The sequence below is a fragment of the Sceloporus occidentalis genome, unplaced genomic scaffold (assembly GCF_023333645.1).
Source record: "Sceloporus occidentalis isolate IW3139 unplaced genomic scaffold, rSceOcc1.0.p SCAF_83, whole genome shotgun sequence".
Classification (NCBI taxonomy): domain Eukaryota; kingdom Metazoa; phylum Chordata; class Lepidosauria; order Squamata; family Phrynosomatidae; genus Sceloporus; species Sceloporus occidentalis.
Window position 1 is genome coordinate 997,900 of NW_028317063.1, and position 14,562 is coordinate 1,012,461.

General features: G+C 40.4%; 1 protein-coding gene across 1 annotated transcript in view; it reads left to right on the plus strand.

The window, feature by feature from the left end:
* LOC149285171 (thrombospondin type-1 domain-containing protein 7B-like) overlaps nucleotides 1-14,562 on the plus strand; it is an 87,950-nt gene that overhangs the window by 66,738 nt on the left and 6,650 nt on the right. The window contains exons 20-26 of the mRNA XM_089495716.1: nucleotides 291-436; nucleotides 4,658-4,817; nucleotides 6,869-7,042; nucleotides 8,573-8,668; nucleotides 9,282-9,364; nucleotides 10,407-10,599; nucleotides 11,292-11,379. Of these exons, the coding sequence (XP_089351842.1) occupies nucleotides 291-436; nucleotides 4,658-4,817; nucleotides 6,869-7,042; nucleotides 8,573-8,668; nucleotides 9,282-9,364; nucleotides 10,407-10,599; nucleotides 11,292-11,379 (940 nt within the window). The remainder of the gene's footprint in view (nucleotides 1-290; nucleotides 437-4,657; nucleotides 4,818-6,868; nucleotides 7,043-8,572; nucleotides 8,669-9,281; nucleotides 9,365-10,406; nucleotides 10,600-11,291; nucleotides 11,380-14,562) is intronic.

The following is a 14,562-nucleotide window of genomic DNA, read 5'->3' on the forward strand; positions in this document are numbered from 1 at the left end:
AAAAACCGAATATTTTATTTCCAGTCACGTCTATAGGAATTGCTTCCGTCTTTATTTCCCGAGGTTTAAGCGCTCTCGGTTACCGGACAACAGCATCTCGGCTGCGGATTAGTGAGGAATCTTAAAGAAATTCAATCAGACGCTCATAAAGGGTTTATGCATTCTTTTGCATTCATTAAAATAATCAATAATACCTTTTTTTCTGCGATGGAAATTGAAATATAAGTTTGTACATAGGTGCCAAAGTTGCAGCGACTCATAAATAATATGTATTCCTTAAAATCTTATAGGGCAGATGGTACGTTCGCGGCAAATTGTCGTGCAAGCACTCAACAATGGAAGACCATGTCCAACACAGCTTAACCAGTACAAAAGCTGCCCGATTTATCCTTGCTACACATGGAGCTTTGGAGAATGGTCCAGCTGTATGATTGAGGTATGTTTAATATTAACGTTAACCCCTTAATGACAAAATGCATTGTTTTCAGTGGGTTTAGGGACCGCCCATTGTCCATAAGGGGTAAAGATTTAAAATGATTTCTGAACTAAACAACACAACTTAAACAAGGTAACTTTCCAGGAGATAAGAACCTCTAGATGTTTTTTGAGGCTGACACCAGAAAGCTCTTCACATTTCTAATGGTTTAACCCAACCTTGGTTGACTTTGGCTCCGATGAAATGAATAAATTCAAATAATTCAGTGATATGAGTATGTTCATAGAGCGCCCATTCTTCCCGATGAAACATACCAGGGATAATCTTCAAAACCATTTGTATACCTTGAAAGAGAATGGACACATAATGGAAATCATCAAATATATTACGTGAGTAAGTACAGTTTAAATTGGAAGCGTTTTTTCTTAGAATAGCTTAGAAGAAGAGGGCATGATGTGAAGTTGAAGGGTGAAGGAATGATGGATAATGTGACAAAATAATATTCTTGGGAGACGCAGATTTCTTGAGAAGTCTTCTAGTAGAAGTGTAACAGAATCCAAGAATAAGTGAGAATAAAGCTATCCTAAAGTAGACATATTTGATATATATAATTGTGAGGTTTCAAGATGTGCCTATTGGATCGTATCTTTAGTTACATTTGTATCGATTCAGAAAGTTCTTCCATAGAACAGTCAGGATTGGGGACCAAAACATCTTTTTCAAGACAATGATCTTTCAAGCTGTGTTTTATTAAAATAAAAAAGCAAATGCATTTATGACCTTTTTGTGTTTTTTTTTTAATTAATCAACCTTTATTGTGTCCCATCGTGATACAGTCATTAACAGTGATAAAAGCCCACAGTGCTCATCAGAGCACGACATCAGATAATTAGTCTTTCAGTTTGTCTGTTTTGACCCTCGGTGTTGTAATTGACTTGTATACATTTATTTGCTTTTACTCTCAATAAATCACTTGTTCGTGTCATGATACAACCCCGTTTGCAGTTTGACCTTCACCGGCTTCCGATGAGAGCGTTGCTAAGTAAATGTCACTAATGCTTAAGCAGCATGTGGAATTCTTACAAGATGTTCCCAATTAATCTTGAGATTTATAATTAATATAACAATTATAAACTGCACACTGTTGCAGAAGATAAATGCGGGGCTCTATTTAATTAGTGCCACCATCATTTCTGTTTTCAGAGTCCAATAGACCAAGGAAATCAATATTTCCAACACACAGAGGAATTATAATGCACTTTCTGGCAGGAATTTGCATATAGCTTTAAAGCATTTCTAGAATACAATGTCTCACAAAATGAGAAAGATTTCTTTATCAAAGAGGCAGACTCTTGGATGTTTAGTTTGTAATGGAATCAGTTGTCTGCCATTTATACTTTACGTTGCCCTACTTTGAATCTCATGTAATGTGAGAATGGTCAGATCTGAAACTAGCCCAATTTCTCGTTTCTAAAAATCTGGACAATACTCTCCCATGCTGATAGTATTATCTTCTCCTGACTATAGCACCCTATTTATAACAATACCGTATGGTGCCAACATCTTAACTTCTTCAATCCTCTGGAACTACAATCTATGAATCCTCTGTGTTGTCTTCTTGTCATGGATGACGTTCCTAGACACTCGTGTCCTCTTCACGGCTTTGGGAAGTCATGGGTTTTACGGTGGAATGTGCCCCATAAAGCCTATTACTACCCAACATTGCCTTCCCAGGAACAAGCAATCCCAATGTTACTTTTCATTAACAATCACCCAGTAGAATGTCCTCAACCTTCTGCTTATAGTGACCTTCATTGGCAGGTCCATTATGGTGCGTAGTCAACTCCCCGGTATTCAGAATGAAGACCCATTAACCCTTCATATTTCATGGGTTTGTGCAGTGCAATCACTATCTCCCACTGAAGATTTAGCCATCTGAAATTCTCTAAAAATTAACAAAATGCTAACTAGACTTTAATTAATTGGCTCCTGCCGTTGAAAAAAGAGAACTTTTGTGCTCTGCCTTTTGAGTTATGAAAATAATGAACCTCGTTTAAAAAAAGAGCATCAAATTAATTTTATACAATGAGTCTGTTATTTTTTTTTTTTTAATTGTCCTAGTATTCTAATGGCTTGTGCGCGTTTTCAAAGGCAGACCAAAAAAAAGTCATGGTTTGTTTAAGGAGGTCAGTAAAACTTTATAGCAGCATATCTACAACATCATCACATTATGATGGGTCAGGGCTGCTGATTCCAGAGACCGCTGGAAAATTATTTGACCTGAGTCTGCGTAAACTTCATGCAATGATGGTTTCCAAGAAATAACCCTACGAACGATTTAATGTCACTAGGGTTTTGCAAGCAGGGTAGGTTCCATTTTATGTAGGATGAGGCATCGGGCATGGGGCGATCACCCTTCTTTACCCAGGCAGTTGAATAGCCTAAGAGGCCAAGGAATGTTCCTAGAATATAGTAAAAGAAGGCACGTCTCCTTCCTTGGAATTTCCCCTGGTTATAGACATGAATTCTTGTTCATGTTTTTATGTATCTAGCCTTCCTATAATCATAACCAGGCACATGGAGAAGTCATTGGGCTTGACTGGTATGGCCAGACAATGACCCTCATCTCCCTGGTCTGCCTGTTTTGCCTAAATATAAGACCTTCACCATCACTCAAGGCTGGATTACCCATCAAGCAGATAAGGTATGTTCCTAGATTGTTTTTTGGGATGCTATAGAAAGCTAAGGAAAGAAGATAAATGGTACCCTTGCCCATTGCCACCTTTGCTCCACTCATGTTGACCAAACTCTATACACTTTCTGCCCATTTTTACCGCATACCATACAGGTATTTTCTGTTCCCTCCTACAAAGCTTGTCATTTTTTAAGTAAAACCTTTTTCTAATTCACGGGATATCAGCGGTCATTATACCGAGGGGTAAGTACAATATATTTCCGGCGCCTCGTGTCCAAATTCTGTAATGAAATTTAATTTTGTTATATTTGTCCAGCTCCTCGCACACAGCATTCCGTGTTCCTAAAACAGGATTCTTATTCATTTTCTTCTGACACCTATCAGAATAATGAAGGTGAATGAATATGACATTTTACATTTCACCAGAAACTGTGAAAAGTCAATATTATTCAGCTGCAGTAGATCGTTAATGCTATACATGACTGATGGTAATGTACAGTATAGGGATGACATTTTTTTTTTACTGGAGAACCGAAAATAAGACCCCTCTTGGCTTTTTGTGTTGTTCTTTAAATGAACCTTTCACACACACACCTGTCTATGGAGACCGGAGAATGAAATATGCATTATGGAATAGCTTGCACATTTACATTTCTAGTAGGTATTATAATATGTCATTTTTGTTACTATGTAGCTTAGGCTACTAGCGATACGGGTGTAACAAATAAGCAGCTCTCTAGATGCTGGACTACAATTCCCATTATGCTCAGAAAGAATCCTGTGATTGTCTGGAAGATAAAGCTTCATACCATGCGCCTAGCGTTTTGCCTACTCCCAAAGACCATGGTCTTCCATACCTCTAATCAAAGTCACAAATGGTATGCCAGACTGACAACTAGATTTACAAATATCAAATATTATTCTGCATAAAAGCTGATGCGGTAACATTTTATTCTAAATGATCCGCTGTAATTGTTGGCTCCGTTATAGCTCTCTTTGACTCTGCAGCTGAACCAGACATGATCTCTTAGCAGATTTGATCCTGAAGATCCAATGCAGTTCAGCTCAATTTGATAAGAAGTTCTCCTTACTGAAAGTAGATAAATCCTAACGGTCCTTTCTAGTTGTGGATATTGTGTTGTGGTGGGAATTGTGGATATATAGGTTGTGTCAGCCCTTCCTGAACTGAGTAGCCAAAACTCAAGGATCGATTGAGACCAAAGGCTTGACTTGCTGATCTGGACACAGCAAGCAGATGGCCATCATGGATAGTTTCTTTTTATGTAATCTAGTCCTAAAAAAGAGAGATGAAGTACAACTGCCCCCCAGCTGTCCCTTGTGCTGCTGCCCAAAAAAAAGCTATCAAGGTTGTGCCGGCTCAGCATGGTCTTCCATATTGTAAACGGACAGGGGTGCATGACGAGCCCGATCACCCGACAGGATGATCTGTCCCTGGTTCCCGTAGACCAGAGATTGTCTCTGGGTACCTGGCCTTTACTATTTGCCTTTTCTCTTCTACTTTTTAGAATGGCCAATGTGGGGAAGGTTTCAAGACTCGCAACCTCACATGCGTGGTGCACGATGCGTCGCCATCTGCGGCCAGAAAACCAGTAGAGCCGCGGCTGTGTGGAGAAATGCCTTCAGGCGAAGATCAGTTCAAACTACTTTGCAATGTGCCTTGTCCAGGTAAATATGATAGTCCTTTGCATGCAAGTATTCTTCTTTTGCCCAAGGGGAGAGGGCATCTCTCGGCTCCCACTGCCCTTTAGCTGCTTCAAGGAGAAAAGTAATCGTTTTTCTTAAAGTCACCCTAGACTTTATTGCTATAGTTTTGCTTAGAACAAGAATGCAAACAGACAAATGATGAAACAGTTAGAATGTTGCATTTATGAAAGAATGTAAATCGCTGCAAAGTCATGAAGGGTCAACGTTAAGCCCAAAGGTATTGTCCCAAGATAAGTTTTATTGCTTAATGAAACACGCCTTACGTAGCTAAAAAAAGTAATAATTTTATTGTTTAAAGTAAAGCTTGAAAAAAATAGCATTACTTTGTCTTTAATTCCCATGAGAGAGAGAGAGAGAGAGAGAGAGTGTCAGGACTCGGGTGATCAGGTCGGGTAGGAGCCCATGCGCAGGGGATACTTGGGGTTCAGTATGTAACCCACGGTGCATGATTATGCAAACAAAGACACCACAAGCAGAATTCCAGGTAATGCAGTGTATTTTATGTATAACAGGACCAGCAAATAAGGGTAATACAGTCAAAGCAAGAAACCGGACGTATGGCAAAATAAATACCGGTAATAAGTCTTTTGACAGGGAGCCCGCTTGGAAGGGCACGGAAAGGCCCACAGCCCACGTGGAAGGACACAATAGCAGGGAGTCCACGTGGAAGGACACAATAGCAGGGCGTCCACTTGGAAGGACACAATAGCAGGGCGTCCACTTGGAAGGACACAATAGCAGGGAGTCCACTTGGAAGGACACAATAGCAGGGAACCAGGGACAGTACAGGTGCAGAGCCACAGCAGGAAGGTCCATAGACTTCAATACAAAGGCCCTGACTGAAGGGCAGGGCAGGTTCATAAAGGCAGGGCAATCCAGGTAACAAGGCCCAGCTGGATGTAGACTAGGGCTCAACCCAGGTAACAAGGCACACCTGAGTTCTGAGTGCTCCAGAGGGCGGAGGGTGGCCACTAGTGGTCGCAGATGTAAACGCCACAGGTATAAAAAAGCCATGGCTCAGGCAGCGAAAAATTGGTTCCTGACAGAGAGAGAGAGATAGAGATTAAAACCTGGTTCAAATGTTTTTTTTTAATTTTTTTTTGTTATAATTAATTTCCGCCTTTGTGCTTTATAAAGCAAACATCATTCTGCACTGAAGTGCAAGATTTTTTTTTATACGCACATCCCAGATGCATCGTTACACAGATATTAAACATCATTAGGCTTGGATGTAAAGAAAATGCACTTTATTACTTGGGGACAGATAAAAATTACATTTTACATTAGCTTAGATTATCGTTCCTAGTAAATATTTCGAGAAAAAAGTATCTCGGTTTGACTGGGAACAATTAATTATCTTCTTCTAATATGCGTTAGAACTTTCATTCTGAGAACGTCCTTGGAAAAAAGAAAAGTTGACATCTAGACTATGAAGGGTCACGGTGATGCCTTCTTACCAACATTTTGAAATTAAAAACCGCATTTTTCAAGGTTCCACCTACTTAATTATCTGTCTGAATCGCAAATTTGATATAAATGTTTGGCAAATGCCAATCTTCATTGGATGGACGCCAAAATAACCATGTAGAACATTTTTTTTTCTCAAAAATATACATTTTGCAGTTTGGTTGCTACGAGTCCTTAGAAACTCTCACATTCTTTAATCTTGAAAACAAATGGAAAAATGTAATTTGAAAAATGTTTTTTTTTTAGAATATTTGCAAATTGCCAATACACAGTGCTTGTTTTTATACAGAACCCAGTTATTATGCTCACACAGGGAACAGAAGTTAGTAATTTTGGTTTGAAATAATGTCCAAGAATTTATGGCTGAAAATAGATGGCAACCGCCATGTTGATGATGAGTTAATGGTGCTTTTGGGTCTATAATCTGCCAATAAATGAGTCGGTACAACACACAGATAGCTGCCCGAAATATTTCCTTTGGATATCGTCCATTAAATGATGCCGTGGAATGATGTGTATAACTCCGCCAAGCCTCTCTCTTACAGGTGACTGCCACCTGTCAGACTGGTCCCAGTGGAGCTTGTGTGAATTGAGCTGCATTGATGGAAGAAATTTCGATACGGTTGGTCGCCAGTCGAGATCGCGAACATTTATTATTCAGTCTCTAGAGAACCAGGAGACCTGTCCAAAGCCGGTCGTAGAAACACGGCCATGTGCAGGTTAATTTCTGTTAAAGGATTATTAACAAAAAAAACCAAAACACTACAGTGAAAAATGTGTATCAGGGAGAACGTGTCGCTGGCAGGAAATAAATGTTTATATGAATACTGTGTGCTCTTTAGTCGGAAACCGCATGTCATTCATTATCTTGGAGGCAGGGCAACCAGGATTTGAACCTCCTTTGTTAGCCTTTATTCTTATCAGATATATAGGTTGGCAATGACCAGCTAGTCGGGCAAAAGTCCACTTAATTGTTCGTTATGAGGGCCACGTCAGTATTGGTTATTCTGCCCAAAGGACGGAGCTGGCCCTGTAATGTATAGTTCAATAAGGTGATGTTCCAGAAGTCATGAAAAATTACCTTTACCTTATGCATTGAAAAGTCAAGCCATCTAGGTCTGGGGAGGCTGGCAGCCCCCATGCCATTAAAACAAGATGCCCTGTCAATAAAGCAATGACCCTGATGTCCCTGACCACTCCATTTATAATTTGGAGGACCATGCCGATCCGACACAACCGGCAAATGTTCCTGTTCCAGGGCACTGAGCTCCCTTAATAGGCGGCAAGGACTGCGGTGGAAGGGGCTGATGGAGGTCCTGCCCTGGGTCAAGCCTAAAATGATAAATACATCATTGCTTCTAAACATCAGCTAAAAACAAAAACTAAGTCTCCATTATTTAAGGCAATCCTATCTTATTATATGTTTTATCCACATGATCTATTTTAAATATTAATGACCATCAACTTTTTTTGCATTCACTCCTGAAAACCTCCTACGTGGTATTACATCATATGACCTTAAAAAACACATTTACAACCATAGTATACAATGTTTTAATTTTTTTTAAATTTTCTTTTATTAGATTGTTAGAATTTGACAACAGTTACCAAATGGTCTATATAGTTTCCAACGTTTTTACTTTATTGAGACAAAAAAACCCACATATTTTTGCCTATAGGATAACTACCAGCTGGCTTTGGCTATCTGTAGATATGATTTTTTAACAGTTGTTGTCCAATTAGTGAGGTTTTATTGTGTTTTTTTTGCAACGAAATGTGTGACTCTACATTTGATCAATCTTGAGTACCACCACCCCCACCAAATGAAAAAAACTCCAAAATAATACAAAAGTAGAGTCACTGGCACATTACAATGTGTACAAAATAAAACATTTTTGGAAGATTTTTGAAAGGCATGTCTGGTCTGGCGTGAAGTTTCATTAATTAGCTGGGAATCTTCTTGTGTCATCAAATTTGTAAATGTGTTAAAGCCTCGCACCTTCAAGCCGCTTCTGGCATAGGGAAAAAAAAAAAAACAAAAAAAAAAACTGGCTAATTTCCCAATTTTAAATGACGTTCATTTTTCATCTGAAATGATGCAATAATCTGCCCCATTTATTATTCTGTTGCTGACAAATTCCATCTAGATTTGGCAAATAAAGGGACTTGGTTCGAAACAAATGATTGGTGTTTATATAGATGCGTTTTTTTGTATAAAAGTATTTGAAATAAATTGTTTTTATTTATAGGGGGGAAATGCTTCAGATACACGTGGAAAATGAGCCCATGGAGGGACCGTAGACGCGATGTCTGGTGCCAGCGTTCCGACGGGATGAATGTAACAGGTACAGCGTAAATAACCCATTAACCTTCAACGGGAATGCACATATATATATATATATATATATATGGCCCCCGCTGAATGTGTGCGACGGGTCGGTAAAAATATGGAAAAACCTTCCTAATGAGATCTTTTTTTTTGGTAACGAGTTGGAATACATTTTAGCCATGAATTCTCACGTGTCGCTTTTTTTTTTTGTTATTCATTCTGTTATTAAATACCTACGGCTTTGCAGAGTAATTGGCTGCCGATGTCATATGTATCAAACGTGTCTAAAACACGTATAAAATAAACAATAGAATGTTTTAAAGCATCCTGGGAAGAAAAAAAACCACCAAAAAACAAATAGAGCACTTTATTACAAAACAGCTAAGCAATGATTTTCAGCTAACCCCGGCATTAAAAATACTTTTATATATATATATATATATATATATATATATATATATATAAACTTATATATAAAGTATCTAGAATATATGTAAATAGCAACAACAAAAAACCATACTAATAAAAATAAAAAGGTCAAGGCCTCCGACGCACCTTCTGTTTCCGGTTCCGTGTTGTAGGGTAATGGAATAACTTTGTTGGATATGAACTATTATATTTTCTTATAGGGGGGTGTCCAGTCCAGTCCCAGCCGGCCTCGGTCCGAGTCTGCGACCCGCCGTGCACAAAGCCGTTTTCCTACTGTATGCAGGTAACAAAAATATCAAATTTATCGAATCTTTAATGCCGTTTACAGGACTTTTCAGTTATCACCAAACCTGATACTGAATCATTACATTTGTAACTATCATATGTCCTTAGAAATTCATTTTTTTTGTATAGTCTGTCATTGTTTATAAATAATATGTCCAGGAACACTAAAAACTTCAAATAAAAATTATTTTTTGCACTTTTACTTAAACTTTCTTCCACAAATTAGGTCCCTTTTGATTAAAAAAAACCATGAATAATGTTGAACGTCACCTGAGTAGAATAATACATGTTTTTTTTTTAATTATTTAATAAAAGCATAAAATGCTCCCTTACATCCTACACAATTTTTTTTTTATTTTTGAACTTTGGTATGTGGGAAATGTATATTTCTAGTTGGGGGGTAGAAGGTGCTTGGACATATAGTTTTGCATGTTTTATTAACTTATTTATTTATTTTTATTTATTAATATTATTTATTTATTATTAATATTATTAATTTATTTTTAATACTTTTTTTAAAATAGTTTGACTGCTGATCTAATCTACCATTATGGAACAAAATAGAAGGTGACATAGTTTTATTAACTTATTATTTATTTATATGTATTTATTATTATTATTATTATTATTATTATTTATTTTTTTTATTTATAATACTTATTAAGTATTTTGACTGGTGATCTGATCTACCATTTTCGAACAAAATAGAAGGTGTTTGGGCACATAGTTTTATTAACGTATTTATTTATTCATTTTTATTTATTTATTTATTATTATTAATTTATAATACTTTTTAAATATTTTGACTGGTGATCTGATCTACCATTTTGGAACAAAATGGTAGGATGTTAGCAAATGGAATAGATTAGGGTATGTATCACTTATTGAATGGAAGGGGATGAAGTAATAACACACCGAATGGACATCGTAATCTCTCGTCATGCTCCTAGATGTCCGTAGACATCCGTAGATACCTTTCTACGCGTTGAAAGAATATTTATAGGACCTTTCCACGTTGACGCTGGACGTTTCCTTTGCAGAGTGGGGTCTGCGGCTGCCAGCAGGGATACACAGAGATAATGAGGTCTAATGGATACCTAGACTACTGCTTGAAGGTCCCAGGCACCGAATCTAAGAAAGCCGACGTGAAAAAGATTGTAGAGAAGAGCCGACACACCAATTCCAAGATCCCAGACATTTTTAAAGGCTGGTCGATCCAACCTTTTGACCCAGGCAAGTGCCGGAAGCTCTTGATAATTAAGTGGCTGCTGCAATAATGTAATTTTACGGCCGAGAAATCTGCTTAACGACGAGGAAAAGCTATGTTTGCAAGGTTTATCCCTCCTAATGTGAATCTGCCATACAGCAGCTACTACACCAAGTGTAGCTATATGACAACGATGCTTAGATTATATTACGTTGGGGCACGGTTGGCTTAATGGCGCTAGTCCACTCCTTTATTTAAACGGCAACCTGATGGCCCTTATAACATTATGATGGCTCCAATGAAATCTTTGCTGCTTTGCAATCTGCGTCCACTCGTATAGCAGTTCTTGCTATTTTCCTCCTAAAATTTTAAGATTATCCAATGGTCCCTTTAATAGGCAACTGGGTGCCTTGTGTTTGCCCTCTTTTTCTTTGCCTCATTGTGAGCCCCCTTTTTCCTTTTGCAGAATACATCAGAATTTGCATCACATGGATCGCTGTTTTTAAGTAAAAAATGGGACCCAAAAATGTGTATTTTGTTATTAAAAAAAAAACTTATATTGCCCTATTTGCAACTCTAACAGCGCAAAGGGGGTTATGAAAAAAATAGAAGAAAAAAAAAAAAACTCTGGATAGAATGACCCCATTTCCCATTTTTTCTTCAAATTCTGCTGGGCATGTTGGTTATATTTTTATTAACAGTTTCCTTTTTTTTTTAGATGGAAGATTGAAGCTTTGGGTATATGGGGTATCAGCCGGCAGCTTCGTCATAATTGTTTTCCTTATACTTTTATCCTACCTAATCTGGTAAGTAAATACTTCCAGACATCTAACAGAATATTACATACACAAATACTACATGATGAGAATGTTGCCGAAAAGTATTTTCTGGGTAATTAATAGACTTGGGCACCAGGGGGCTCTTCGTGTTCGTCTTCGTGCTCGTCTTCGGGGGGGAAAAAACCTTCGTATTCCGCGAATATTCGCCCGTTCCTGTCTTCTCTTCGGGCTAATATTCGCGGACATTCTTCGTGCTCGTTTAATCTTCGTTTCCTTCCCGGTTGCCTTGCAGGGGTTAATACGGGGTTAACAACACATCGGAGCAGCAGCAGCTGCCGTGAAGGAACGTGTGTGCAACTCTATTGGTCGTTTCGGCAGGGGGCTGGTCTGGCATCAACTAGTGAATTGCAGAACGCACTTCATTCGTTGATGGCAGGCCAGCCCCCTGCCGAAACGACCAATAGAGTTGCACACACGTACTGAGGTGTACTGTACACAAAATGACCTAGAGACAAATGCTCCAAGGAACTTGGCCTCCGTTTATCATACACAATCACACATCCATAGATGTTTAATAAAAGAATAGGGATTATTTTACATTTTTAAATTGATTTTGGACCACTTGTAATACATGCCTAACATTTGCTACCTATTTACAATGGCATACTTTGCAACAACCCAACTTTTACTGGACAGGACTGGAAAAAAGCAGGACTGTCCACCAAAATCTTGGGTGTGTTGGCAGGTATGCGGATGGAAAAATGTTGGACAAGAACTAAAAAATAGCTTAGGGTTAATGTACGGTTATGTTTAAGATTAGTAGCAGTGCACTGCTTTGGTTAAAGATGTATTATGTCTAAATAATAATTTAATTTTAATGGGTTTAAAAAAAAAATTAGGGGTTTATTTAAATGTATTTTAAAGTTAGATTTATTATTTAGTACTTTATTATATTTATTTAATGTTTATACTAGTGCTACCTACCGAGCTATAACTACCAACGTGTATTTGCATACCTAGTTTAGCTAAATTAGATGGGACAGGACTGGAAAAAAGCAGGACTGTCCCTGAAAACGTTGGGTCTGTTGGCAGGTATGTGGATGGAAAAATGTTATAGTATGAAGTGTGAGTTATAGCGTTAATGCTAGTGAGTGTAGAAATGAAGGCCAGGACAAATAACAAGAGGAAAGGTCCTTGTGATTTTTGCATTGTACGTGTATGTGTTATGTGTGTTATGTGTGTTGTCACTTGTCACTGTGTTATATGTGTTATGTGTGTTATGTGTTATGTCACTGTGTTATTTGTGTTATTGTGTGTGTTATGTTTGGTTGGTTGTGTATCAGAAGGAAAATAATGAAATGGAAATGGAAAAGGAAATGGGAAAGGCGAATGAGTGGGCAATTGGCGACCCACTCACCTGTTTCACCCCAGAGCAAAGCACCCAAACACTGTCAGTCCTAGACGTTTGGCAGCGGACTTCCAGAGCTCAGACACAAGGCCCTAGCGTAAGCTGGCCACTCCGGCGGAGGTAGCAGGCGTTGCCACACCGCAAACAGACGCAGCCAGGGGGGAGAAACTGCCCTTACCATTAGGGACATTTGAGGCATGACACTAGCCAGGAAGCGAACTGGCATCGAAGAGACGCTGGCACCAGCAGCAGCAGCAGAATTGGGAAAGGCGAATGAGTGGGCAATTGGCGACCCACTCACCTGTTTCACCCCAGGGCAAAGCACCCAAACACTGTCAGTCCTAGACGTTTGGCAGCGGACTTCCAGAGCTCAGACACAAGGCCCTAGCGTAAGCTGGCCACTCCGGCGGAGGTAGCAGGCGTTGCCACACCGCAGACAGAGGCAGCCAGGGGGGAGAAACTGCCCTTACCATTAGGGACATTTGAGGCATGACACTAGCCAGGAAGCGAACTGGCATCGAAGAGACGCTGGCACCACCACCAGCACCACCACCAGCAGCAGAATTGGGAAAGGCGAATGAGTGGGCAATTGGCGACCCACTCACCTGTTTCACCCCAGGGCAAAGCACCCAAACACTGTCAGTCCTAGACGTTTGGCAGCGGACTTCCAGAGCTCAGACACAAGGCCCTAGCGTAAGCTGGCCACTCCGGCGGAGGTAGCAGGCGTTGCCACACCGCAAACAGACGCAGCCAGGGGGGAGAAACTGCCCTTACCACTAGGGACATTTTGGGCATGACTCTAGCCAGGAAGCGAACTGGCAGAGAAGAGATGCTGGCACCACCACCACCAGCAGCAGCATTGAAAAATGTGAAAGGCGAATGAGTGGGCAATTGGCGACCCACTCACCTGTTTCACCCCAGGGCAAAGCACCCAAACACTGTCAGTCCTAGACGTTTGGCAGCAGACTTCCAGAGCTCAGACACTAGGCCCTAGCGTAAGCTGGCCACTCCGGCGGAGGTAGCAGGCGTTGCCACACCGCAAACAGACGCAGCCAGGGGGGAGAAACTGCCCTTACCATTAGGGACATTTAAGGCATGACACTAGCCAGGAAGCGAACTGGCAGAGAAGAGACGCTGGCACCACCACCAGCAGCAGCAGCAGCAGAATTGGGTAAGGCGAATGAGTGGGCAATTGGCGACCCGCTCACCTGTTCCACCCCAGAGCAAAGCATCCAAACACTGTCAGTCCTAGACGTTTGGCAGCAGACTTCCATAGCTCAGACACTAGGCCCTAGCGTAAGCTGGCTACATTGGCGGAGGTAGCAGGCGTTGCCACACCGCAGCAAGTGCAACCAGGGGGGGAGAAACTACCCTCTCCATTAGGGACATTTAAGGCATGACACAAGCCAGGAAGCGAACTGGCAGAGAAGAGACGCTGGCACCACCAGCAGCAGCAGCAGCAGCATTGGAAAAGGCGAATGAGTGGGCAATTGACGACCCGCTCACCTGTTTCACCCCAGGGCAAAGCATCCAAAAACTGTCAGTCCTTGGCGTTTGGGAGCGGACTTCCAGAACTCAGACACAACGCCCTAGCGTAAGCTGGCTACATTGGCGGACGTAGCAGGCGTTGCCACACCGCAGCAAGTGCAACCAGGGGGGGAGAAACTACCCTTTCCATTAGGGACATTTAAGGCATGACACTAGCCAGAAAGCGAACTGGCAGAGAAGAGACGCTGGCACCACCAGCAGCAGCAGCAGCAGCATTGGAAAAGGCGAATGAGTGGGCAATTGACGACCCGCTC